Source organism: Biomphalaria glabrata, chromosome 4, assembly GCF_947242115.1.
Source record: "Biomphalaria glabrata chromosome 4, xgBioGlab47.1, whole genome shotgun sequence".
Lineage (NCBI taxonomy): Eukaryota > Metazoa > Mollusca > Gastropoda > Planorbidae > Biomphalaria > Biomphalaria glabrata.
In genome coordinates, this window is record NC_074714.1 from 10,111,739 (window position 1) to 10,139,203 (window position 27,465).

The window sequence follows — 27,465 nt, forward strand, 5'->3', positions numbered from 1 at the left end:
CTAATCAGTAAATGCAAATGGAAAGTTACAACCTATATCAGTTACAAATCAAGTATTAATATCAAAGTATATTTATAATTTAAATATTGAAAAATCTAGTTTTGGTAACTAACATAGTATTAAAACTGTTGTAAATAAATACTTTTTCTTCACATTACTTCACTCCGATTCTTACAGTACTTTCCAAGGATCTACCACTGTCAGTGTTCTGACTGTCTGATGTTATTAGTGTTACAATATTTTCTTCTGATATCCAGGTATCTGAGGTGGCAGCCAAATAGGATGTGCTCTACAGTGAGGTTACAGTTACATTATTACAGTGAGGGGCTCCTTGTGTCGCATTAGCCACAAATGTTTTAATTTATTGAGGGTTTCTCTGTCTACCATCAAACCTGCCACACTCGATAGTGACATGCACTTTAGGGGATTTGGTTTCCTGTAAGGCTCTTTTTGTAGGCCATCTTAATTCCCTTAACACTCATTTAGAAGGAGAATCAGATGAAAGTGTCATTTTTCTGACCAGATGCTATTTCTTCAAAAGCTTTAAACTTTTATAAACCAATAGAATGTCTGCTTTCATTTGTCCAAAAGCTTGCAATGCTGAAAATCTCAAGTTGGAGCTAAAAAAAATTCTATGGAAATTCTAGATTTTAAACACTAGCCAGTCTCTACATCTAAAACTATTGGCTCCATGAGGTAAGCTCAGGTCTTCTTACAACTGATTTGTTAATGACAGTAATAATTGCTGTACTTTAAACCCAGCAAACTGGGCGATTTACAGACCAGTATTATTTCCATTGCTTTCTAAATCAAACATTTTCAAAAACTTAATTTCTTTTGTAATAATTTATTGAACAATTATAGAAGCATTGAATACAGAAATCATAGTTTACATATGAAACAATTCATTTACATGTTGTATATAAACTTTTCAGACATCACGACTTGTCACTATAAAATACAACACCACCAGAGAAACATTAGTTTATCTGCATTGAAGAGTACAGGATAACACATTAATGCAACAAGACTGAAGTGACCAAAATCATGTCAGATCCTTACTAAGTTACTTTAAAACTAAGAGCACAGAATTTCTTCACATTCTTGCAGTTGCATAAGAACAACATAATGACACAAAATTATAATTACCTTTGAACTGAGAGTTTTTTTTTTTTTATATGTTGCATATAGACAATGTAAATAAAATAAAGGTAATGCTGTGTTCATGCTTTTTAGTTAAAAAAAAAAGCACAAGTTTTATAGAGCTAAGATCATACAAGAAACTGTGTAAATGTACAACATATATTATAAATTAACTTTACATTATATAATTATACTATGGGGTTGGGCATTATATCATGCGTATTTAGGGTAAAGTTATTGCAGAATAAATGCAGACTAGGGACTGGATATTGGAAAAGTAGTGAAGTAAGAAAAAAAGTTCACTAAAGAACTGTCTCTTAAAAACTTTTGAATTATTAATTGTCAATCAGAGCAGAACGTGGCAAAGAAAATTGACCTCATTTCTCCAAATTCTATTCACACTTCTATCCCCTTCTCTTCCTGACAATAACTGGCACCTAGAACAAATTTTCAGTATTTCAGCAGTTTTACAAGTAAGTGACCTTTATTGCACCAATCTAAATTTTTTGTGCCAGCAGCTTTATTGTGATACACATCTTTGAATGATAGTTTCATTAAGTACCAGTACACCATCCTGGTCACTAAAAACTAATACTTTTTGGTATCTTGTGTTGGAATACAAGCTAAAAATATTTTTTTGTCATTCATCACAACAAACATATTCTAATAAATCAATACCGGTACGTGGAATAAGGTAAATGTAATTTTCTTGAAAAGAATGTAAATAAATACCTAGTAAACTAAAATTTAATTTTATGCCAAAATATCAGAAAAAACGTGTTTACATTTACTACTTAATGAAATTATAGCCATGTAATATTTTGATATGCTACACGTAAGAAATGGGTTGAAGGGTCAAGATTTATAATTGAAAACTTCAACTCAAAGAATCATTGATGGCAATGTTAGGCTTTAAGCATTTCAACCTATAACGAAGAGCTGAGATTCACACAATCTCAAAGATAATGGAAAATATTTCGATTTTCAAAACTGGAACTTGGGTCCAGGCTTACAAAAAAAAACCTGATGGACTAGAATTGCACTCAGGTAGCACATTACAACTATGCAAAGCAAAGTAGTTCACAACACCAGGTGCAAGAAGTGCACACAACAGAATAGAAAAACAGCTATAGACCATCCAGACTTTCACAAGATCATGGCTTCCGCAGACAGTTGCAGCATGGGAAAAAGGTGATGATTATTGTGTTAAGACTTAACAAGGTCTGGTGGCAGCTTATAAATGTGCTGGGGGGGTTGCTTTAAGCAACACATAGCACCTGAATTGATGGCACAAGACAGAACATTTGATCAATTATGAGTGTACGTTTAAAATGTGACCATTTTTTTTTTGGTTGATTGAATTGTGACCAAACAAATTAATGTTTAATGTAAAATGAATATGTGTAAAAAAAAAAAAAAAAAAAAGTAAATGATCATTATAGGAATAAATATAGATTAAATAAAGTATCATTCCATGCCTTCATAATAAGTAATACTAATATAAAAAAAAATGCAGGCTAAACTACTTTTCATACAGAAAACAAGTCAAAGCTCATTATGTCAAACAGCTATCAGTCAAGGACTACATTCAGAAGTGCCAGCTCATCCATGTAATGTGATAAACAATTTCCTTTTTTTTTAAACTTCATATGTTTACAAATTGAGGCTGTATTGTATCGCAACACAGACATCCACAAAACTTGACCAAGCTGGTTCTGGTTTTCTTTATTTGTATTGGTTTCATAAATTTGTTTTAACTACATTTAACCTAAAATCTATTTCTAAAAAAAAGTTGTGTTAAGAGAGGTAGATCTGTTTTTGTTTTATTATACCAAAAAAAATTAATAGGTATAGTTTCCAAAAATATATACTTTCAGCACCTTAAGAACAAAAACCTTCATAAACACTCCATTTCCTAGGTTAGCCTTATAAAGTGCATAATTCGTACTAATTATCACAATTTTTAGAGACCCCCCAAAAAAAGATAAAGGCATACAAATTTCACTAAAAAGATAAGCAAAGTTTATCTTCTTCTTAAGTTTTCTACTGTAAATACCACATTCTATTACTAAAGTAGCTATTAAATTAAAATGCTAATTAAGAACAACTCATGAACCACATTTAGAGGACTTGAAGGCTTAAAATATATTTTTAAAGTGTTAATGTTAAACATCTTGAATTAACTCGAAAGAAATAACATAAATGATAAGGTGACTATAGGGAACTAAACTGACATAATGATACTGTTCTCTAATCGTTGAGACAAGTGGGAGTAGCTTTAAACTAAACATTTGAAGGCTTTAATGTAGAATTATTTAAGAGGGTCTTACAATCAGGCACATTTGTTGAAAATAAAATAAAAATATTCCTCTTAATCTCATGATATCCCTGCCTGGTAGAAACAGTTGAGACATAACGTTTTAAATGTCTGAACTCTATATACACATTTACACACAGCTCTGTCAAACTAAATAAGTTTGTACACCAGTAACTGTTTTCAAAATAAAAAAAAATGTAAGTTTTACTGGGTTTGATTAAAATTTGTTGCACCATTTAAAAAAGACCACATGCAGATCAAATGCCACAAATGTAAATATCACAGTAATAATAGTGATCTGCATCTAAAACTACTGAAACAGTTCACTTAAGTGAGTATCTAGTATCTGACAATTTCACACTCTAATTTACTTAATGTAAAAAAAAAAAGTTTTTTTTTCTTACTAACAAGTAAATAAAATAATTGCACGCACAGTAAATGGCCTACTGAACAAGTCACACGCACAGCTGAACACTTGAGATTATGCTGTTGAGAAATAATTTCTGTCTATACAAAGCCTAACTCCTGCTACAGCTAGGACACGTCATCAGGGGATTGTGTTAATATTACAGTTGGGACTTCGTTAGGTGCTAAGGGTGTCTTCTCCTCCTGTGGTGAGTCTTTGGATTGGAAATTTAATAGGCTATTGCCAGATTTACTTTTCTCCATGGGAGAACTTGAGGTACACATAAAAGGCAGTTCATTGTTTTCTTCTGTTTTACAATTATGCTTAGGGTCACTTAACAATTTCATATGTTTTGCAGTCTGAAAAAAGACAAAAAGGACAGAAAATATTAACTTTTTTACAAAAAACATTTCAATAAGTATTTGTATTGTTTATGTTTGTGTAAAGTCCTGAGGATGTGTTCATAGTGTGTTGTTTTCTGAACAGTCGTTGTGTTGTCTCTAGCTTTATAAAGCCTTGTTTCTCAAACTTGTTATTGTAATACTTATTACATCGACCTATATCAATCTGTATATCTTCATCGACAAAACAGGGAAACTCCATTTAAAATTTCCATTTAAAAGGGATGGCTAGTGTTTTAGAGTTTAAGGTGACTTGTCAATGACCTTTCAATAAAAATACCTAAATGTTTGATAATATTTATTCAGTAATATGGCACTGGGGAGGTGCGGTGGCTAAGCGGTAAAGTGCTTGGCTTCTGAACCGGGGGTCTTGGGTTCGAATCCTAGGATTTTTATTTCGGGATCCTTGGGCGCCTCTGAGTCCACCAAGCTCTAATGGGTACTTGACATTAGTTGGGGAAAAGTAAAGGCGGTTGGTAGTTGTGCTGGCCACATGACACCCTCGTTAACCGTAGGCCACAGAATCAGATGACCTTTACATCATCTGCCCTATAGACCACAAGGTCTGAAAGGGGAACTTTACTTTTTTTTTAATATGGCACCATGTAGTTGTTACATGGTAGTGCTACTATATTTTAATTTAGTAAATGAAGTCTGGGTGATGTAAAGTTCATTTGAACAGAATGCAGTACCTCAATTCATATTCAGAATATTAAATATTTATTTTGCACAAACTTGATTAGTATAATTTTTATTTTTTTAATATCATGACAAATATAAATTAAACAATAAATTCACACTAAGAATACTTTAACAAAATGTAAATGTACAACTGACCTTCTGAACCCTGATTCATTTTTATCAATCTTAAAAATTAAAAAAAAAAAATCCATGCCCTATCAGGCCAGTGTATTGGTTTGTCCACTTGTTATTTCGTGGCTAAGAAAAAAATGCTTTTATTTTCATTGAACAATAATCTCTAGAAACATGTTCATAGATAACATTACTATGACTGGGTAAAGAATTGAAGCTAACTCTTAAATGTCTTCCTCTGCTGGGAAGACTGGCATACTAAGAAGGAATATGAAAGGTGAAGAAAATGATAATTTGCTTAGAAAAGAAAACATTTTTATTTTAACCACAGTATTTGTTGTTTTTTTGTGCATGAGTGTGTCATTTTTCATCATAAGCTCTGGGGAATAGGGATTGTGTTAAAAAGACATTGAAAAAAACAACAACTTACAACTTCTCGGAGCTGGGCCTGCAACTTGTGTTTGTCTTGAATTAGTTTATCTATTTCTTCCATGTTTTTCTGATTTTTGGTACTTGTCATTTCTAATACAGCTAAAGTGGAGTCTTTTTCACTGATTGCAGCCTGAAGAGCCTCTTGTCTAGGAGAACACAATATGGGATAGAAATAGTGTGACATTAATCAACCATTTATTTTCAAAATGAGTACAAAATATTTGCAACATTGACAAATTATGGTAAACTGAACTGGATATACTAGATACATGGAAAACGTAAATGACAAGTATTTATTATTTGTGTACAGTCTTCAGGTTGCAGTACAGCCTGTTTTGGCAATGCACATATTGGTACTAGAGGTTAAAATGAAAATTCACAATAACAAAAAATTTATTACAATAAATGATTTTTTTTCACTATACGCAAATACCTAAATATTTAAAACAATATTCTTTTTAAAGGCAAAATGAACATTTATAATATATCTAAAACATTTAGCGGCAAAACGTTCTTCATTCAGGTTGTTGTTGTTGGAAGTGGTAATTACCTATATAATGTTTCCTGGGAAAGTATCTCAAATAGCCTCTGACAACAAGTTCAATTCCTGGCCTTTACGTGTGGCTCAGGGCTCAGATATTGGGTCCAGGGGAACTGTTATCAGGGGCAAAGGCAAGTAACTGGTGCCTGAACCAGTAAGCTTTGGGTAGGAGGGGCGTGTTAGATTTGAATGGCTGCCCACCTAGGAAAAGGAAATCTGAATTCAAACTTCTGCTGTATTTCATCTATACCCAGACATGATAAGGACATGATTCAGAAGTCAGTCCTGAGTAAAAATCAGGAGACGATGATGCCTTAGGCAGCTTGCGGCACACAGTGCTACACTCTGGAAGAGCCTGTGACGCCACAGAAACCCAAACTATAATGACACTTGAAATTCCCTGGAACAAGCTGTGTGGAGAGTGTGGAACTGCTGAGTGTGCAACATCATTTTGACCACAGCTAATGCCCAAGCTATCATTATTATTTCTATGAGATGATCTGTTGTTGATTCACGAAGAACAGTCTTCAGAAATATGTTTATTTTGTGATCATTTGAGTGTGTAAAAAAATGTAATATGAACATAGAAAACTACATACTTCATTTCATAAACTTCCTGCAAATGTTTCTTCCTCTCTAATGTCAGTTCACTTAATGTCATATCTTTTTCAGCAACTTCCTTTAATAAAACTTCAAGCTTGTGTTCATAGTCTTGAGATATCTGTTGTAAGTGTTCTATTTCCAGGTTCATGTCCTTCATCTGAAAGTAGTAAAAGAGTTATTTTTAATAATATATCCAACTTAAGTTAGATTTACATCATTCAAAAACAATACTTTTTTTTATTTAAAAAGCCTGGAAATGTATTAAAACAAAAAACATGGACAAACAAGGAATACAGGACACAAAACAACAAAAATACTTCTTATTTACTTTGTAACACAACAAAAGAATTCTGATCTTTCTATTTTTTAACCCTAAAAATAATAGTGAGACTATATACAATGGATTCAGGTTACGCTGTCCACATCAGGATGTGATGATCATTTTGGTTTTAAAAATGAGATGGTCCAATAATATTTACTGTGTTTCAAAATGGTTAATGCTATTCATAACATACTAAGATGGCATAGGTTACTAACGTTATTGTGCAACAAACAAAATGCTAACATTCAAGCAAGAACCACTGTTGCTTATTAACACTTTTCATTGAAAAAATATTCCATGAAAAGACACTATATATTGTGTAATTTACTGAACATGCATGACAGGAGAAAAAAAACACAAAATGACTGAGTACTGTGTTTTGATACAATCTAAGCAAAGTCAAAGATTAAGCATCCAATATATAGATCACATTTCACTTTCTTGAAACAAAAGAGTAGGGTATAATGGCATTTTCTTACAAAATCTATAATCATGATTAACGGGAGGTAACTCTTTACATGCAGTATCAAATACTCTTGTTCGACTTCATTTTAAATGAAAGTAGAGATGCATATGAATTTCATAACCCCACTACCAGTTACTAAATGAATGACTGGTGGCAAATTTGTTTTCTTGCTCTCATTTTTTAAATCCGATAAATCTAAACTTTGGTCCAAAAAACATTAAGTTTACATAATAGGATTTGTTCTGCTACTTCATGATTTTGTCCAAATAAGACGCTGGACTATTAATGAGATTTGAATATACATTTTAATGCAAATTAAAATAAAATTTAAAAAAAAAAAAGGATTACATATTAATATAATTTTTATTTAATTCTACTTAGAGAATACTTGAATGATTAAAGTGTGCTTATGTGCCAAATTATCATAAGCTAATTATAAATTATACAAATCATTTTAATTTTCTCTCAAATAAAATGAAAAAGAACAATATCCTACAGCTATTTTAGAATCTTCCAACTGAGCTTGTAGATCAGCCATTGCCATTTCTCTCTCTGCTGTAATGATAACACTCTGTCTAAGTGCTTCCTCCAACTCCTCAACTCTGTCAGTGCTCTTCTTTATCACAGTCTGTATATGAACATTAAAGATAAAATATTGAACAACAAACAAAAAAATATAATCAATTTTATGTAAACGTTAAATTTGTTCAACTTTGTAAAAAAAAAAAAGAATATTTAGAGCTCTAATCAAACTTGAATGATTGATGATTTTAATTTAAATTATTCACAGTACAAATGATCTTACAGACAAATGTGAGGCATCGTCAGTCATAGAGTCCTCTCTTTTTCTTGCTTCTTCCAGAAGCTGAGCATTTTTCTTTTTTTCAGTTTGTTGATTTCTTTTTAAAGTACCCATCTTCTGTTTGTATTCTTTCACAATTCTAACAAAATGTAGATAGAGAGAGAAATATTAAAATAAAATGAATAATCATGATTACTCATAATAGTAGATCAGATAATTAGAAATTAGTTCTAATTCCAATATAACAACAATAATTATCTGTGGTGAAGCAAGCTGATGATAAACATTATTTAAAAGAAACAGTACAGATATTTTACATCAGGTCATTAGAACTTCACGAATAATAAGAAATTATAGTTATAGATCATAGAAGCAAATTAGAAAATTGGATGCCAATTTACAGTAAATAATAAGCAGAAATAATAAATGAATTATTAATTGGATTTTTCTTGACTCATTTTGTTTAAAAAAATTCATTTGTTTTTCAGAATGTTATTGAAAAACAAAAAACATACAAACACATGTCTAGCATCATACAAATTTAAAATGTTTCTTATACAATTTGTTGAAAGCAATAGTCCACCTTGTACAGCAGATACTTACTCTTGCAATTCCTTAATTTCATTATCTTTTTCAGTCCTCTCTGATTCAGCTTCTTTCAACATCTCCTGCAGTTTATCTATCTCAGCCTGCAGTTGTTTACATTCTTGCTTATTTAAATTAGCTGGTTGACCTTCTTCCTTTTTCTTCAACATTTCAGATTTCTCCTACAATAAAAAAAAACAATAGTGATCACTCAATTGAATACAAAAGTTAATTGTATCTAAATTTTACTTTTTAAAATTTTGATTTTGTAAGCAAGCTATATATAGGAAAGGCCCATCAGCGAAATGGCATATAAAGCGAACACCTCCCCGTAATTTTTATCCATTCTTATTTATTTCAAAAGTAACTGCAGAACTAATAAAATGGTATTACAAAGACTCCATTTTTCTACATTTCCCACATATTCACTTTCGTTTTCCCTCATACAATAAAGCATAGCTGAAGGTCAAAGTTGACATGTATGGAAATTTCATTCTCAAAACGTTTCCGGATAAACGAGAATAGGTCCGAACTTAAGGCGATTTTAAAGCACCAATGGACATTGACCGAAAAAGATTTGCATATTGTACTTCTAAATAGATGAGGAAATAGTTAGCTATAATAGCTAAGGCTATTTATTCCGTTGAAAAAAATATATTATGGGGTGTTCGCTCAAAATGACCTTTTTAACTAAAAACCTGTACAGCGAAAGCCCCTATAATAAGCTTAAAAAGCCATTTAATGATAATTTAATGACTGATTTAATCTGTTTTTTTTTTGTCTTATCTATTGTTATTGTTTGTAAACTGAAATATAGAAATAATAGGCCTATTTTTAACCTTAACCCAATGTCTTCGATTTCGAAGATTAAGGATGAGTGCATTACTTGTTTCACATGACTACGCCCAGTTACGACCAGCATATTTTCCCGCATTTTCTTTCCGTCTAAAATGTTTGACTCGCAGCTCTCCAACAGTCTCTCAGATGTCATATGCTGGCAGTTACTTTCCTCTGTGCCAGTGAGGGTGAAATGACGCTTCAATTGATCTTAACAACGCTTAGACCTTTATGGCTTATACGGGGGATGGGGGGACCTCTGTTTTGCAGTCCTCCTTTTTTTAACTGGCTGGTTAACCTCTTGTTACTAATTAATGATATTAATATGTGTATAAATGTTTAAAAGATCAGACTTCATTTTCACAGGGTTCCCCCACCATTCTGAGATTAGGATTTCAGGAGATTTCCAAGAGTTTTCCAGGAGAAAATATTCGATCTCAGGAGCGGAAAAAATGCGAACTATATATTTAGTAATAAATATAAGAATTATCATATAATATACATGTATAAAATTACAAGATCTCTCCTGAGCCTTTCGTCTCCATGCCCGAAACCCAAGCTGTTGTAGATCTGCCTCCCACACATCATCAATCCATCGCATTCAGGATCTACCTTTGGGTCAATCAGCGCGCGTGTGTGTGTATGTGTGTGTGTGTGGGGGGGGGGGGGGGGGGAGTGTGACGAACCGTTTTAGCTCACTCAAGATATCACTCAGGTCTAAGCATTTAATTAATTTATTTACTCACTATTAATCATCAATTTTATTAATTTAGCCAATCAAGCGCTAAAAACACAGCCACCACCCCTCCAATCCAACCCCACCCCTTTGGCATCGATGTCACATTTTACTATCCCCACTTTGACACGTGTCACACTAGACTCTCGACAAGAGTACACTCCCTCCATCTATCGTGGCAAACATCCGTTGACCCCCCCCCCCTTCCGGGAGCGGCTGGTCACTTCAAAGTACCCATTCAACTTAACGCCTCGGGCAACGCTGTTCGTCTAGCACTAGCCATTATCAAGGTATAATCTCCCTTGATTTTGGCCGAGCTCCGATAATCTCCCCTTCATAATCCACCGGGCCACCTGGGCTGATTTCCTGGACTTTCAACTCGCGCCTTCGCGCAATGTCTATCTCCCGGAAACTCTCGTCACGGTCAAGCGTGGACCCCCATTGTCAAAGACGTCAGAAAGTCTAGACCACCTTTGCACCTATCTCCCGCCACCCCCCCCCCCCTTTCTATCCACGTGTATATGGACAAACTTCATCGTCCGATCTCATTCACGCTGGAGAGCCCACAGGGAGCACATCTAACTCTTGCTTGAGCTCTAGACTATTTTCATTCCCTTATTTCACTTTGGATTGGTGCTTTTATCTATAGGCTACACCCGCCTGAAATCTTAGCAACCTAAAGCTGATAGCAGATTTGCTGGCACCAGATCTGTAGACATCAGACCTGCTCATCCTTCAAGAGTCCAAGTAACAACGCTAGCCACAGACTCGTCACTGGCTTGACTGATTGGTAGACGCAGTTTAGCTCTGCAACCATACAAGTTGGACTGCAACCGGAGCCTGGATCCACTACACCAGCCCACCAGCAGACAGCATCAGTACTAGCCACACCCGTCTCATCAGTGCAGCACCGGACCTAAAGCTAAGCAACCAGCCTAATGACACTCAGACCACTTGGTTCTAATATCTGATGATGATAGTCCTATATATGTAAATACGCTAGATTCCGTACTAGCAACTGTACAGCATTTCACCTTTCATTATCTTATGTTGTATAATAAACTGTACATAAGTTTACATCTAAATATAGTATTTGTTGCCTGCATTATAACGCTGTGCTTGTAGTTTATATGTGCAAGTAAGGATTCTCAAACTATAAAATCCCCTAGACACCCAAAACGGCCAATATCTTAATCCGACTTGTCACAATGGCGAGCCTCGTCCGGGATTTACCCAACTAATACTGCAAGCACAGCAGGCAACTCCCCAGTATTTTAACTATCATCATTGTTAGAGTACAAGTCTATCGAGTGTCATTTAGAGCTATTTAATTTTCTAATTTTGTATTGCTGTAATTGTACTTCTTTTACAGGTTCTTAAGCACCAAACAAAGGTCAATACCACCTTTCCTATAACTCTTAAGTAATTGCTTTCAGCATCTCCATCATCGTCTCCGCATCTTACTCTACCTTCCGCTTTTCCCCTTCATTACCCACCCCTCACCATCCTAGCACCCCTCACCACCATGGCAAGTGGCACACGCTCTAAAGCGGACTCTGACATGAAACAAAAAATAGCTGAACTCAGAGAACTCGCGGCCGTCATATATGACGATGAGGCAAAGCAGAAAGAATATGTGAGGGCAGAAATGGAGAAGGAGAAGAAAAGGGAACATGAAATAGCTATGGAAAGAGAGAAAAGGGAAGCTGAAGTAGCTATAGCTATAGCTAAAGAAAAGGAAATCACGGAGCGAGAAAGGGAAAAACAAATAACTGAGAGAGAAAGGATAACCGCGGAGAAAGAGAACGGAACCGCCAGTCAAGCTTCCTCCGGATCTCGCCCGGTTAGCCCCGCCTCCCAGCAAAGTTCCTCAAACGGCCTACCCCACATGCCAATGGAGCACTTCGACGACAAGACAGAGAACATCGAAGTTTATCTTGTCCGTTTCGAAGAAGTTGCGAGCTACTACGGTCTGCCAGAGGAGAAATGGTGCTTCCGGCTATCCCAATGCCTCCGAGGCAAAGCCTACGAAGTTTACTCTAAACTTCCCTCCGGCCAGCGAGAAGACTACGCAGCCCTCAAACAGGCGCTACTCGTCCAATTCGAGCTGACTGCCGAGGCTTACCAAAAGAAATTCAGGACATCCCGCCTAGAGCGCCGAGAGACCTACGGTAATCTCTGCGACAGGTTGGACAAATACCTGAAGAGGTGGCACACTCTTAGCGAACTGCCAGAGACATTGGACGGCCTAGTGAGCCTCATACTCGCAGAGCAGTTGCTAGAGTGCCTGCCGAACGAAGTCAAAATCTTTGTAAGGGAGCAGCAAGCCGCTACACCAGCCGACATAGCTTCAGCTGCAGACCGGTACGCGACTGCCCGCAAAGACGTTAAGGACATCAAAAGCAAGACCTCAGCCTCGGACAAACCAGAGGACCAGCCCACTTCTTCCAACAAACACGCTCCTTCTAGCCAACCCTCTCCTTTTACTAAACCTCATCACCAAAAAGCACCAATCCAATGACCAGCCACGCCTACTAGCTACGACAGACGAAGCCACCCGCCTCGACATGGCCAGACCAATAACCATCACCGTGACCGGAACAGCACGAGTGATCACAGGCCCAATCGACAGCATCAGGCCCCACGTACTGTGTCAGCCATGACTGAGCTCCCTGAACCCTCTTTGCATAATCAGCCATCGCCTCTTGATGAGGAAGAGGAGGACTATTACGTCATATCAGCGCTGACCGTGGCCCCTGAACCCACTGCTTGTGGCCTTACCCAACCGATACCGCCTCACCCCATCGTATCACCCCCTGGGGTAGAGATTATTCTGATTAACGGATCTCCTGTCCAGGCACTATTCGATTCCGGATGTGAGGTGAGCTCTGTCATCAGCAAAGCACTGGTCGACCCATCGGATCTCACTGGTGGATCAGTGACGGTTCAATCTCTAGACCGTGGCATTCCTCCGAAGGTATATCCTATCGCTCGGGTCCACGTAGAATGCAAGTATGTACATGGCACCATTGATGCAGTAGTCATGGACTCGCCAGTATACGACTTTGTTCTAGGCTCCAGGTACATACCTCTAGGAGTTGTCAATAAACCATACTTCTCTCTGCCTGTCGGTAGAATGACAAAGCAGAAACGTGGCAGCAACCAGCCGGTTGGAAGCCCTGGTCGCCACTCTAACAAACCCTTTACTGGCTCTTCAGCCAAGCTCAAGCCGTTCCACCCTGGCACTGGCACTGCTAGGAAGTCACGAGGTAAGCGAAATACCTACACTCGTGAGAGTCCTTGTAACTCCCGCTCTTCAGCTATCAAACCACTCATCCCTGGCACTGATCCTGCCAGGAAGTCACAGAGGAAAGTGAACTTTCACTCTCATGAAAGTGGGCCTCATCACGGCTCCACCCACACTTTAAGGCCACTCTTCCCTGACATTGACCGTGTCTGGAAAACTAGAGGTAAGCCGATTAATCGCACTCACGAAGAAACGCCTTACTATGGCTTCAGAGATAAGCCCCGTCCAACATACGCGCATTGGGCACTCCGCCATAACACCCATCCCACTTACTGGTCTGCCCCAAGAAGGAGATGTACCCAGTCCTATTCACCCGGCCTATTTCCCCAGGTTTCCAGAATAGCCCCTTCCACGTGGCAATCCGCCTGCGGAAAGAACATAGGCGACAGCGGACCCTTAGGACGGACACCCCTCTTGACCTTGGCAACCTCTTAACTACTGGGAAAATTTTCTTAAATGCTACGACCGACAGTAGACGAAACTTGAGTGATATCAACGTTAGCACTTTATAGATCTTTTAACAAAGACCTATCTTACGCAGGGAGGGTTGTGACGAACCGTTTTAGCTCACTCAAGATATCACTCAGGTCTAAGCATTTAATTAATTTATTTACTCACTATTAATCATCAATTTTATTAATTTAGCCAATCAAGCGCTAAAAACACAGCCACCACCCCTCCAATCCAACCCCACCCCTTTGGCATCGATGTCACATTTTACTATCCCCACTTTGACACGTGTCACACTAGACTCTCGACAAGAGTACACTCCCTCCATCTATCGTGGCAAACATCCGTTGACCCCCCCCCCTTCCGGGAGCGGCTGGTCACTTCAAAGTACCCATTCAACTTAACGCCTCGGGCAACGCTGTTCGTCTAGCACTAGCCATTATCAAGGTATAATCTCCCTTGATTTTGGCCGAGCTCCGATAATCTCCCCTTCATAATCCACCGGGCCACCTGGGCTGATTTCCTGGACTTTCAACTCGCGCCTTCGCGCAATGTCTATCTCCCGGAAACTCTCGTCACGGTCAAGCGTGGACCCCCATTGTCAAAGACGTCAGAAAGTCTAGACCACCTTTGCACCTATCTCCCGCCACCCCCCCCCCCCCCTTTCTATCCACGTGTATATGGACAAACTTCATCGTCCGATCTCATTCACGCTGGAGAGCCCACAGGGAGCACATCTAACTCTTGCTTGAGCTCTAGACTATTTTCATTCCCTTATTTCACTTTGGATTGGTGCTTTTATCTATAGGCTACACCCGCCTGAAATCTTAGCAACCTAAAGCTGATAGCAGATTTGCTGGCACCAGATCTGTAGACATCAGACCTGCTCATCCTTCAAGAGTCCAAGTAACAACGCTAGCCACAGACTCGTCACTGGCTTGACTGATTGGTAGACGCAGTTTAGCTCTGCAACCATACAAGTTGGACTGCAACCGGAGCCTGGATCCACTACACCAGCCCACCAGCAGACAGCATCAGTACTAGCCACACCCGTCTCATCAGTGCAGCACCGGACCTAAAGCTAAGCAACCAGCCTAATGACACTCAGACCACTTGGTTCTAATATCTGATGATGATAGTCCTATATATGTAAATACGCTAGATTCCGTACTAGCAACTGTACAGCATTTCACCTTTCATTATCTTATGTTGTATAATAAACTGTACATAAGTTTACATCTAAATATAGTATTTGTTGCCTGCATTATAACGCTGTGCTTGTAGTTTATATGTGCAAGTAAGGATTCTCAAACTATAAAATCCCCTAGACACCCAAAACGGCCAATATCTTAATCCGACTTGTCACAGGGAGATCGAGTTGATGGTGATTAAGTGCACTGAACATGTGTGCTTTAAAAAAAATAGTCGCAGTAACAAGAGTTTATGAAATGGAGAGTAAAACGACGTGGACTAGCCTATAGGGAGGAGGCGAGATAGAATTTTGTAGTTTCTTTCTTTAAAAAAAAAATATTTGATCGCAAGTTTCGTAGGTATATAGACATCAGTTCCAAGCAGAGAAAGGAGATGTGGAGCACAAGAAAAGTGAAAACAAATTTAGGCCTAATGCCACAAGGAGGACAATAGTTATAATTCTTCATGGAAGAAGTTAAATGATAGAACTAATTGAAGCATAATTTCCTATATTTTAACATGCTATTTCGCTATTTTTTACGGCCTTTCGCTCATTATGACTCCCGCGAAAATTGCGTTCGCTGATTAGTCCGACCCCTACCGTAAGTTGACTTGAATTATAAATTTAATAGCTGATTTGGAAAAAAGAGTCAAATTTAGTTTTATCGCCCACTAGCTGAGGAGTCCGCAGATGTTTTCATTTTTTTAATAAGTTTAACCATTGCGGAGTTATAAATTCTAAACTAAAAACTGGCACAAAAGCGTTCGCCATTGGTCCTTTCCCAAAAATACTAAATTAGGAACACACATTTTTTGGCTGTAACTTTCAATAAACAGGGCAACCATAGTTTCAGATTAACCTACGTGAATATTTTCCAGTGCCATGATCAATAGGTTTACCTTTTCAAATAACAATACTTTCTCTTTCCATTCTTCAAGCTCTAACGTAATTCTCTGATAGTCTGTCAACTTTTCTTGAAGGTCACACTCTAAACGACGAACTTTACTGTCTTGCTCAAACTTTGCAGATCGCAGTTCAGCTTGCTGTTCTCTTAGTTCACAAATCTAAATAGAACATTCAACACAAGAGTTTAGGCTAAATGCCCTTACATGTAAGAAATATTAGCACATACTTCAATTTGTAAATATCAGATCATAGACCAATGTTTAAGTTCATAGTTATTATTGCACACAAGTTCACAGCACTATTACCAATAAACTCAACTGATATTATTCTTATTCCTACTATCATTTTTTTTTTAAAATCCATTTGGTTTCAAATTCAATTTTCTGACTTGCTACACAACCCTCTTCCTGAAAACATTCAAAACTTTTCACATTTTCAGGTGCTAATCTTTTAACTTCTCTTCTCAAATCAATATTTTCAAACATATCATGTTTTCTACTTGCCTCTGTTTGTTTAGCTGTAAGTTCTTTTTGTAATGTTTCTATGGTCAACTTCATATCATGAACTTTTTTAACATAAACATCCAGTTCTTCATGATGCTCTTTCTCCATCTGTTCCCTTTGTTCTTTAAGTCTGTATACAATACAAGATGTTTTAAGTATGATTTTCTAGGATACATTAGTTACAAGAGTTACATAGTCATCTTAATTTTGTATTCTCCCTTCCCCCCCAAAAATCATAAGTTAAACTTATTTTTATTATATATTTTTTTATCTTGCCTTTCTATTTGTTTATCTTTCTCTACAAGATCCTCCTCTGTATTTGAAGTGGGAGATTCTGTAAATGTAGAAGTCAGTCGAACACGAGCTTGAGACAGCTGATCTTCTTTTTCTCTTATAGTGTCCTCCAAGCCCTCAATCTACAAACAGTCAATATGTGGACTTTATAAAATTTAAGACACATGTAAATATAATAAAAAAGTGTTTTTAGTTAGCACAGTTTTCTGAAGACACTTCATGGGATAAGTGAAAAAGGATGCAGATATGTAACCAATCTATTTTAGCTACAATGTCAAGTACATGACCTAACTATAAGGAATCCTAAAATAAAAAGATCTCTCAGGTTTTGAAGCCAGGAATATCTAAAAGGCAGCCAAGTGCTTCACCACTCAGCCACCACCACATCATGAGCTAAAAAAAATACCTCATAATCTGCTCTTAGGTATAGGTACATTTTTTCGGTTTGTTTTTAATGAAATTTGGATGCTAATGTTGTATGTCCAAACATTTTGTGATCAAGAGACTACTGACTACCAGAATCAAATTATATTTACTTTACTCACCTTTCTCTGCAGCATGCTAACTCTACTGGCTTTGATTTCCAACTGATCCTTCAGCTCCATTATCTCCAGCTCCAGTTTTCGCTTCTCCAACTGACTGGCTGAAGTTTCTTTGTTCTTACGTTCAATGGTGCCATCTTTAACCTTGAGTCTTTCTTGTAAGCCTTCAATCTGCAATACATTTGTTGAATTTTTAACAGCTTATAATAACGATTCATTACTAATTGCAATAAGATGGAAAAAATTAGCTCTAAAGTATATGTAATGAAAACCAAGAGCTTCTAATCTATTGTTAAACTCTTGTGTAATTCTTACATCGGACTGTAACATTGTTATCTGCTTCTCCTTTGAGACTGTTTGTTCCTTCAGAACCGCCATGTAAGCATCTCTTTCTGCTTGTTGATGTTCTGCTGAGTCCACTTTCATTTGCAGGCCAACTAGCTGGGTCTCTTTCTTACTCAGTTCTTCCTTCAAGTTCAGGATCTGGAAGAACAAGTACAGTAAACTATTCAAGAATCTGGTTTATAGTTTTATCCTACTTGGTTAACAAAGATTGTTGTTAACAACAATAAAGAGTAAAAATGTTCAAGTATACCATAACAAGCTAAATTTTTTTTTTACACACAATCTTTTTAATAACAATAGGCATTAAGAATGTGATGTATGAGAAATAAATACTATGTTAAATAAAAGATTGTTTGAAAAAAATATTTAATGGAGCACTTAATCTATTAGTATTAATAAAGGTTAATAAGGGTAACAAAAGGCTGTTAACAATAATATCTAAGAAACTCTAAGAACCAAAAAAAAAATTTACGTGAAGAAAATGAAAAGCATGTTATAGAAGATTTTGAGAACAGCTTTTTTTTTTTCTAATTTGCATTGTTCTACCCCTACTATAGGGCAGATGATGTTAAGGTCACTTGTTTCTTTAGCCAATGGTTAAAGAGGAGGGTGCCATGTAGCCAGCACAACAATCAACCCCCTTTACTTTACCCAACTAAAGTCAGGTAACCATTAGAGTTTAGTAGACTCAGGGGCACCCTAAAATTCAATATCCCAGTCTTCACGAGATTCAAACCCAGGATACCACCTTCAAAAGCCAAGCGCTTAACCACTCAGCCACCACACCCCATTCTACCCTTCATCTACTATAAAATTTCAATAAGATTCCTCTTTATAAATGTGTGCTTTTATTGAAATAATAACAATACGATTGATTTAAATATGGTACAAATGCAATGCTATTAAGACTCTTATTTCTGACTCAATACAAAAGCCAGTTTGTATAGAAAAGGATAGATCATTTGTAAAAACTATAAGTATGAAAGATGCACTATACAAAAGCCATTTGAAAAAAAAATAGTGAAATAGAAAACTTCTTTTATGTTTAAAAAAAACAACAACTACTAAGCATCCAAACAAGACAAAGTGTCTACCCTAGCTTCCAGAAGTGAATGAAGTTTTTGATCTACTGGTGATTCTTGATCTCCTGATTTGTGAACTTGGGACAGAAACATTTCCTGGAAGAAGAAAAAAAGCATTTTTTAGAATTGAATTGTGTAAGAAAATCAAATAACAAGTATTATATGATACACATATTGTTTTTATTATGTCTAATAAATATTCCTCTATAATATAATTGATACATTGTCTTTTTCTGGACTATGGTTTGTGTGCAAGGGTTAAAACTTTGCAAGAAAAAAAAAAAAAGGGGGGGGGGGGGGGAGAAAGGTAGTGTATAAAAATATTTTTTAAAAAATTATTATGTTACCTTTTCAAGGCTAGAGATTCTTGCATCTTTTTCATTTATTTCCTGTTCTAATTTTTTTCTTTTTTGTTCTTCTTCCTTCAACAATGAATGAAGTGACTCAATTTCTTTTTTATCATCTTCCAACTAGAAATGTATAAAAAATAACAGATTAATGTATTTAAAGAATATACAATGAAAACAGTATGTGTTGGAAATTGTGATGATTAAAGTTTTCTTACTAAGATATGTCTTTTTTTTTTTTTAGGATGAACTGTTAATTCCAGTTGAATGAAATCCTAAAACAAAAAGTTCATGGTGTGTGAATATTGACTTAAGATGTTTGCATAGTTAAAAGACATTAGTATTTTTGTATGTCTGTCTAACATAATGTCTAACACTAAAAGTGACAAAGAAAATCCAATGGCATCACTTTCATTGTGTTTGAAATAGGTACAAAAGTTATTTGGTCTCCTGAAAGCATTCCATTAGTATTGTCCTAGCATGCATAGTGTAAAAAAAAAAGTAACAGATTTTAAACAGATGAACATACAATGTATGACAAGGTAGAAAACTTCAAACTTTGGGAGATTGCAGACAGAGAAAAATAGAAATGCAGATATCTTAAAAAGAAAGTGGAGATGGACTGGTCACATGCTAAGAAAAAATACCAACAACAGAGCTAGACAGCCCTAGATTGAAACCCACATATCACTAGATGCAGATGAACACCACAAAGAACAAGGCAACACAGTGGACTAGTTGAAGCTGAGAGTGCAGGAAAGAGCTGGGAAGCAATTAAAAGACTAATACTGTGAAGAGTGGCATGTTTTGACTGAGGCCCTATGAGGATGATGATGCATAGTTAAAGCATACATACATACAATCCAAGTTGTATGTCCAGTTATGCACATAGGTATAAACCATTTTTAAATAAAGAAGACAATATTTATAGCTTTATGAAATCGACATTATCCCTATTATCCATCAATGCTAAAACATTACAAAATCAATGAGGTATATCTTTTTTTTTTTTAGCTTATTAAAGATTATAATGGGTTAATAATGGGAAATGCTTTAAATGGAAATTTTTGAGGTGAGTTTGTGTGCACTGTAATGTGTGAACCAAACTATAATATATCTTCATATGTGTAAAAGATATGCATCTTCCTCTTCATACGCATCTAAGGTAACATGCCAACACTATGAGTTGAACCCCTACATAAAAACTACTTGTCCACTAAATTGTGTGTATAAACAGGCATAATGGAGAAGAAAAGGAGTTTGAACCAAGATTGCTGCAACTAGTTCTGACATGTACACACTACAACTAAATGTCACACATATATCTCCTTGAGTTATCTTTAATGTCATCTTTATTGCTCCTAATGTTCATCCTGGCTTTGTGTTTTATTGATAAATTTCTTAAGGCTACCAAAAAAATAAAAGGGGTTTTAATGTTATATAAAATAGAACAATGTCATATTTAAAAGAAAAAATCAAGAATAAATAAGTATACTAGTGAATTGGGCCGACAACTAAATGACAATATTCAAGATTTTTATACAGTAATAAAAAACTGATGAGCAGATACAAAAGTGCCTTAGACTAACGCTAATCTTTAAAAAAAAAAGAGCTATTAGGATAAAAGAGACTAATAACCTAGCTCTATGAAATTGCACCTTTACAAAAGTTGAATAGCTTTGTCCACTCAGTATGCCAATGAAACAGAGTCAAATAAAATAATAGTGTGAAAACTCGAGAATTTTGGGTAACATTTGCTATGATCATTGCTCCTAACCTGTGTGGGCAGGTCATGTCCTTTCAAAGAGAAAAACACACTTAAAAGGCTAACAATATATTGTAATAGGTAATAAGCACTCACAAAGTGAGACTCAACTCCTATTGGATCTCATCTACAAAATAAAATATTTCAAGTTTGACTTTTGAATGCAGTGCTGAATTTGATCAAATGTATACACACAAAAAAAAAAGTGTGCATTTATAAGGAGTTCTCAGCTTGTGAAAATGCTGCACTAAACCTTTGATGTGGTACTTAGCTATAGCCTGAGTCCCTAGTTCAATCTTTTAGGCACATGCATTTGTTAGTAAATGTAAAAAGAATGACAAAGCTAACTCAGCAGTCGGTATAAGCTATTCAGCTAACTAAAATTAAAACCTAACCTTTGTAACATTGATTCCTTTGCTATGTAACATCTCTAATAGTTTTTTGATACTTTCATCTCTTGCATCCAATGTCTGTCTCTGGCTATCTATTCTGATCTCCAGTTCTTCAATAGTCTTCTTTAGTATCAACATCTCACGAGACTGGAGATCTCTTTCCTGAAGAATATTTGAAATACTATTCACTTACAATATACAATTATTTAACAACACATATCACACCATTTTTATAAAACTGATATTTAAGAGATGTACCAGTAGACTAAACCTGATTTCAATGTAAAGGTCAAAGTCTCAAAGTTGTAGCCATTAGGATTTCCTATCAATTTATGTTCTATATTTCTTTTTTTTTTTAAACAGTATTAACATACTTGTTTTAAATTTGCCAATTCATGAGATACAAAAGATCCATTACTGCTCAGGCCTTCACCTTTCTGTGTTCCTCTCAAGTGTGACAATTCATCATGTTCTTTCAAAATTTCTTTTTGTTTCTGGTAAAGAAAAGAAACTAAATGATAACAAAGTAACTTCAAAAAATTCTGGATTTACATGCGCCAATAATAAATATTCTTTATGTTTAAATTATAAAGACCTAATGGATAACGTTTTAACACACACACAAAGTTAATTAAATGTCAATTAATTTAAATAAAAACACATACACATAAATGTAACATGAATGCATGAAAATAGAAATATTACTCATACTACATTCTATGTTCTTGTTACTTTCAAGACTTTTTCTAATCAGTAAGTTGTAGTTAGTTCACCTTCAGTTCTGCTTGGATAACTTTCAACTGCTCTGTCATCAGATTGCACCTTGCTGCCTCCTCTTTTCTGACTGCTCTTTCTTTTTTCAACTCTGGTGACCAGAATGTTTTAATTGAGTTCATGCTTGCAGAAAGTTTTTCCCTTGTTTGATCCAAATCCTTCTGTAACTTGCTCACCTATTTCAAAAGTAAACACTTTAATACAATTAAATAATAACTTGTTTCTTTCCTTGACAGTAACAAAATATTTTGTAGCAAATCAATTTGGACACTTGCCTCCTTTCCTACACTCTGATAAAGTTATTGCAATACACATCATTAAAAGTGTCGTGAAATTGTATATACTTTTTTTTTTGTTATGTTTGTGTTTACAATGTCATGAGAATGTTTTCACAACATTGATGTAGTGAGTTGCTGCTTGAATAGCTTTGTTATTCAATATGTCAATCTAAGGCTCTAGATTGGGTTTTTCTGACTTGTTCATCATAATTCTTATTACAAGTACAAACAGATTTTTTGACATACATAAAAGTTTACCCAGCTGTCAGTTTAAAAGAGACATCATAATTATTTTTAGGCTAATAAGAAACAGATTTTTTTTTACAATAGAGACTTAGAAATCCATCAACTTTTGAACTACTTCTACAAATTAGCTATTAATAAATAAAAAATTATTAATGTATCTTTAGGACTTGGCTAATACAAGTAAAGTTCCCCTCTCACACCTTGCGATCTATGAGGCAGAAACATAAAGCTAGAAAGTGGTGTTGCACTGGTTGTGATATGAAAATATATATTTAAAGTTATAATATATATATATATATATATATAATATTAAAAATTAAAATATGAATACTCACCTCTTTATGTAAATCAGATATTTGTACCTGCATCTCAAATACTAAAGAGTTTCGAAATTCATGAGTTGACTGTTCAGATTGGATATTAGATGAATGAGATAACAATGGTATTGAGGGCATAGTTGCTGATGGATAGTTGAAATCTACTCCTCTATCAGTGGATCTAGACCTATTGGCTGAATGATGATCTCGCTCTAGTGAACGAGCACCCATGTGAGGATAGTCTCTGTCTAATGAACGATCACGACCAGTGGTATTATATCTGATGTTCCTATTCAAATGATTATCCATTTGCATATTGTACTGAATTTGTTCAAAATGTTTGTCCAAAGCTGAGTCGCCCAAAAACACATTCTCCCTCTCCACCCTATCCAAGGATCTGTCTCTCATTGAATTCCCCAGACTGCTTGTACTACAAGCTCGCTGGCCATTAGCTCGACTACTAGTCATAGTTCTGCTATGAGTTGGACTTAAACTTTTGAGTGGAGTATGGCGCGGGACTGACCTGCTATCTAAGAATGTTCTCTGTGAAGGATTCAAACCATACGTCATATTGAAAGACTGTAAATGTTCTAAAGGAAAATCCAAAGGTGATGACACTGAAAATTCTGCTGGTGAACCATCAGACATTGCTCTACTTCTCTGTGGTCTTTCTAAAGAACCATTGTCATAACCCATGGAATAGTTTGCACTTGGATTTCGAGCTGGACTAGTATTTTCACTGTACATCATTTGCTCCTGTGATCTATTCACAGATCCGCCTATACGTGAAGCCTCTAGTGATGATGAGCTAGAAGCGTTGCGATTTTTGTCTTTCTGACGTGATGATCTGCTTTTACTGAACATTTTAATCATTTTCTTTTTTGTTCATACAGTTCAAATCTTAACCTACAAAAAGAAAAAATTATTTTTTAAAAATAATTATGAACTAGCTTAAAAGTTCAAGACACTTTAAATTACAATGCCACAAGAGATAATCAGCATTTATATATAAATAAAAAAAACTAAAATAAAAAGCAAATATTTAAAACCTAAGCTACAATAATATTTTAGCTCTTGAGCTTGAAGGCACAATTCATAATTATTATAACTAATTGCAATTTTGAGAGCCTAAATCAATACACAGAAGTATTCCTACTAGTAAGCCAGTTTATTTTTAAAATAGAAACTATAAGTTGCAGTCCAAATATAAAAATTTATTTTATATCTAATAACTAAAGCAGAAAGTAAGTTATAAGTGGTAAGTGTATGTAGCCTAAGTGGTACCCAGTCAAAATAGCGCGAACAAAATAGCGCAGAAAAAATATATTTTAGTCATTTTGAAAGAAATACTTTAAATATTGTAAAATATGAATAGAGCCAATATTTTTGTTTTGTTTTAATGTTCAGTCATTTTGCAAGAAACACTTTAGATATCTTAAAACATAAATAAGCAAAAATCAAAGCATTATAAGATGGCTAGCTCTGTCAAACATTATAAGATGGGTAGTTATGTCAAACATTATAAGATGGGAGAGACAGGAAGTTGATTCAGGCCTACAATCCAAATAGACACTCCTAAATTGGATATCTATTTGATGGTGTTAGACAAAGACAGACAGAAAATAGCAAAATCAGTGACTGAATGGGTCAGTCATGCATTTTTATCAAAGGTGTACTCTCGTTCTCTGCATATATGGCATAATTTCAGATCTATTAATATTGAAAAAAAATAGAGACATCAACAAAAATGATGCCCAGGACATTAAATTACTAACAATCTGGTACTTTTATACACATCATATATAATATATAAGTCCCACTATTTTGTCTTGCGCTATTTTGACGGGTCACCAGCCTATGTATGTCCCGTATTGAAATCAAAACCATTTGACCAATCTTGATAAAACTTGGCATTTATATATAAATGTTCCTTAGATCATGTCAGAGACAGTTATATATTTTTAAAATGTCCCTCCCAACCTCGGGTGGGGGGGGGGGGGGGGGGGGAATAATTTTAAAACAAATCTTTTTAACAACTCAGGTAAACCGTGTAAACCCATTTTAACAGTACTAAGTATTTGTTTATAGTTGGTATGAATGTATCAGCTTAACAGGTAAACCCATTGGCAATCTACTTTTATTTTCGTGGTGAAAATTGAAAGGAACATAGACATAAACTTTATATAATAATAAAGCCATGATTGACACCACATACACCTAGAATATAATAATAATTACTAATACTAAATAAATATAGTAGATCTATATTGTTGTAACTCTTGGGTAGGCACTCAACGTAAAGGCAGGCAACACAACACAGTGTAACAGGAAATAAAGACAGGTGTTTATTCACTAGGACAAACACATAGCATCCTTCAGCTTCCTCAGAGTCTTTCTACTAATTTACCAGTCCTTTAGACAGTAACCCGAATGTGGACCAAGGACAGCCTTTTGCGCTTCGCTCAAGGTCCCTTCTACAACCTTCAGGCAGCACCAAAAGCTGGCTTCTTAGTTTCCAAACATTCAGACTCTTCACAATCCCTGATGCACTGTTCTTCTCTCCATTCTAGTGTCTTCCTGTTTACGTTCACTAGTGCGCACCTCAAGCACTGGTGCAAGGCAGCGTTACAACAATATATTTAATTATATTTATATTAAGCTCTAGACGACTACAGTGTGTGTACACTGTAATAGTGTAATGAATTGTCTTTATAAATCATAACATAAGTTTATCATTATCAAATTTAGTGATTTAGTATAGTGAGTACTATAGTCTAAGCTAAGTATAGTATCAGTATATACTATGACTATACTGTCTAACTATAGTGTAGATCTATGAATATATCACTATAGATCTAGTAAACTATAATACTATATATAATTATATTATTAATATAGTCATACTGGCCATAGTATATTATATTAATATAAATATAATAATATTACTATTCTATTATAGTTTATAGTATTAAATTATACATAGTTTTTAATAGTATAACGATGATCTACATTCTTAGGCGACTTAGGTCTTAGAAGTAGGACATTCTACAATTTACAATCTTTGCATCTAGACTAGAGGAGGACTAGTCTAGACTGAGATTTAGTCCTGGTGATCTATGATTCTATCATCTAGCCTAGTCTCTAAGTCTAAGTCTGCCTAGCAAGTCAAGATCTACTTTAATAATCTAGAATCTACTAATAGTTGGCATACAGTTAGGTGATAATTATGTGCAAAAGCACACAGCTCTTTGGATTGAAAGAACATTTAGAACGCAGTCACAGACGAAATACTGAGTAAATCCATAGCTAGTCTATAGACTAGTTGACTATAGATCTAGCAAGGCCTACATTACAATGATTACAGTGCCCCGAGTACTGTAACTTGACTTAACCCTCCATTTGCGCCACCTATTTCCGCTTTTCCCGATGTATGGGTTCTATATAGTCATAGTATAGGATAGACACTAGACTATGGATAGACATAATAAATAATATCACATATAGATTTATATTTCTATAAATCTATAAGGCAGTCTTTTTTGGTGAGCTAAAAGGTGGTCGACGTAACAGAGGCGTCCCACGGAAACGCTTCAAAGACCAAATTAGACGCCAACTTCCCTTAGCTGACATAGAAGTGAGCACCTGGTTGCAATTAAGCGGCCTCAGAACGAGACAGCTGGAGATCACTCACAAAGGCCGCGGGATACACATTTGAGACCAAAAGAAAACGCAGAGGGCTATAAGAAAATCTAAATCGACCACCTGCAGACAATGTTATGCTTGCCCTGGGTGTGGCAAAATATGTAGGTCACATCTGGGGCTGCGCAGCCACGGGAAATATTGCATTCCTCACTAATCTTCGGACTCGAAGACAAGCCTTATTAGGCCTATAGATCTACATATATTTCGGTGGTTCTAGGCTAGTAAAATTTTAGTTTATTACTAGAGTAACTGGCCACCAATCGAACAAGTTAAACTGAGTCGACGACATTTTACGTCTTGAGAGACGATCGTTCCATTTGTAACTTCTAGGGGGAGTCTGTGCTAAAGAGGCAAATCCTAGATCGTACATATCTGCGGTCACAGCTTGGGCATGTGTAATCACCAGACGCTGCGACTCCTCTCATTTTGGTGTGTACACAAACCATCTGCGATCCAGGGCCCTTCATTTATGCTTGCTCTCCGTGTGGATTGGTCCAGTGCTTCTTTCTCCAATCAGTTGCTTTTGATTCTGACGAGCTTCTTGTCGCGTTTGCATATCTTCTTGTTATACTTATATATTACAGACATTACTTGAAAAAAAAAAGAAGATCGGAATATC

The 27,465-nt window shown here is 35.7% G+C and overlaps 1 protein-coding gene across 1 annotated transcript; it reads right to left on the reverse strand.

Annotated features, from left to right (window-relative positions):
* Positions 1-1,463: 1,463 nt before the first annotated feature.
* Positions 1,464-26,523, reverse strand: LOC106056551 (ELKS/Rab6-interacting/CAST family member 1-like). Its single transcript, XM_056026751.1, has 18 exons — positions 26,356-26,523; positions 23,163-24,050; positions 22,303-22,479; positions 21,904-22,023; positions 21,533-21,691; positions 19,373-19,495; positions 19,038-19,121; positions 17,914-18,081; positions 17,602-17,769; positions 17,039-17,178; positions 16,763-16,892; positions 16,253-16,417; positions 8,850-9,013; positions 8,250-8,385; positions 7,941-8,072; positions 6,653-6,813; positions 5,511-5,658; positions 1,464-4,225 (listed from the first exon to the last, which is right to left on the reverse strand). Exons 2-18 carry the CDS (start codon positions 24,015-24,017, stop codon positions 3,995-3,997), a joined length of 3,261 nt encoding a protein of 1,086 aa, XP_055882726.1. The 5' UTR covers positions 24,018-24,050; positions 26,356-26,523; the 3' UTR covers positions 1,464-3,994.
* Between the last annotated feature and the right edge of the window lie 942 nt (positions 26,524-27,465).

Bases quoted from the DNA above. Each gene is read 5' to 3' on its own strand.
- LOC106056551 (XM_056026751.1), bottom strand. From the start codon at position 24,017: ATGATTAAAATGTTCAGTAAAAGCAGATCATCACGTCAGAAAGACAAA. The intron at 18,082-19,037 runs GTAGACACTTTG...TTGTTCTTCCAG, and splicing joins ATTCACTTCTGGAAGCTAGG to ATCCTGAACTTGAAGGAAGA. The intron at 8,386-8,849 runs GTAAGTATCTGC...ACATTTTGTTAG, and splicing joins GAAATTAAGGAATTGCAAGA to AATTGTGAAAGAATACAAAC.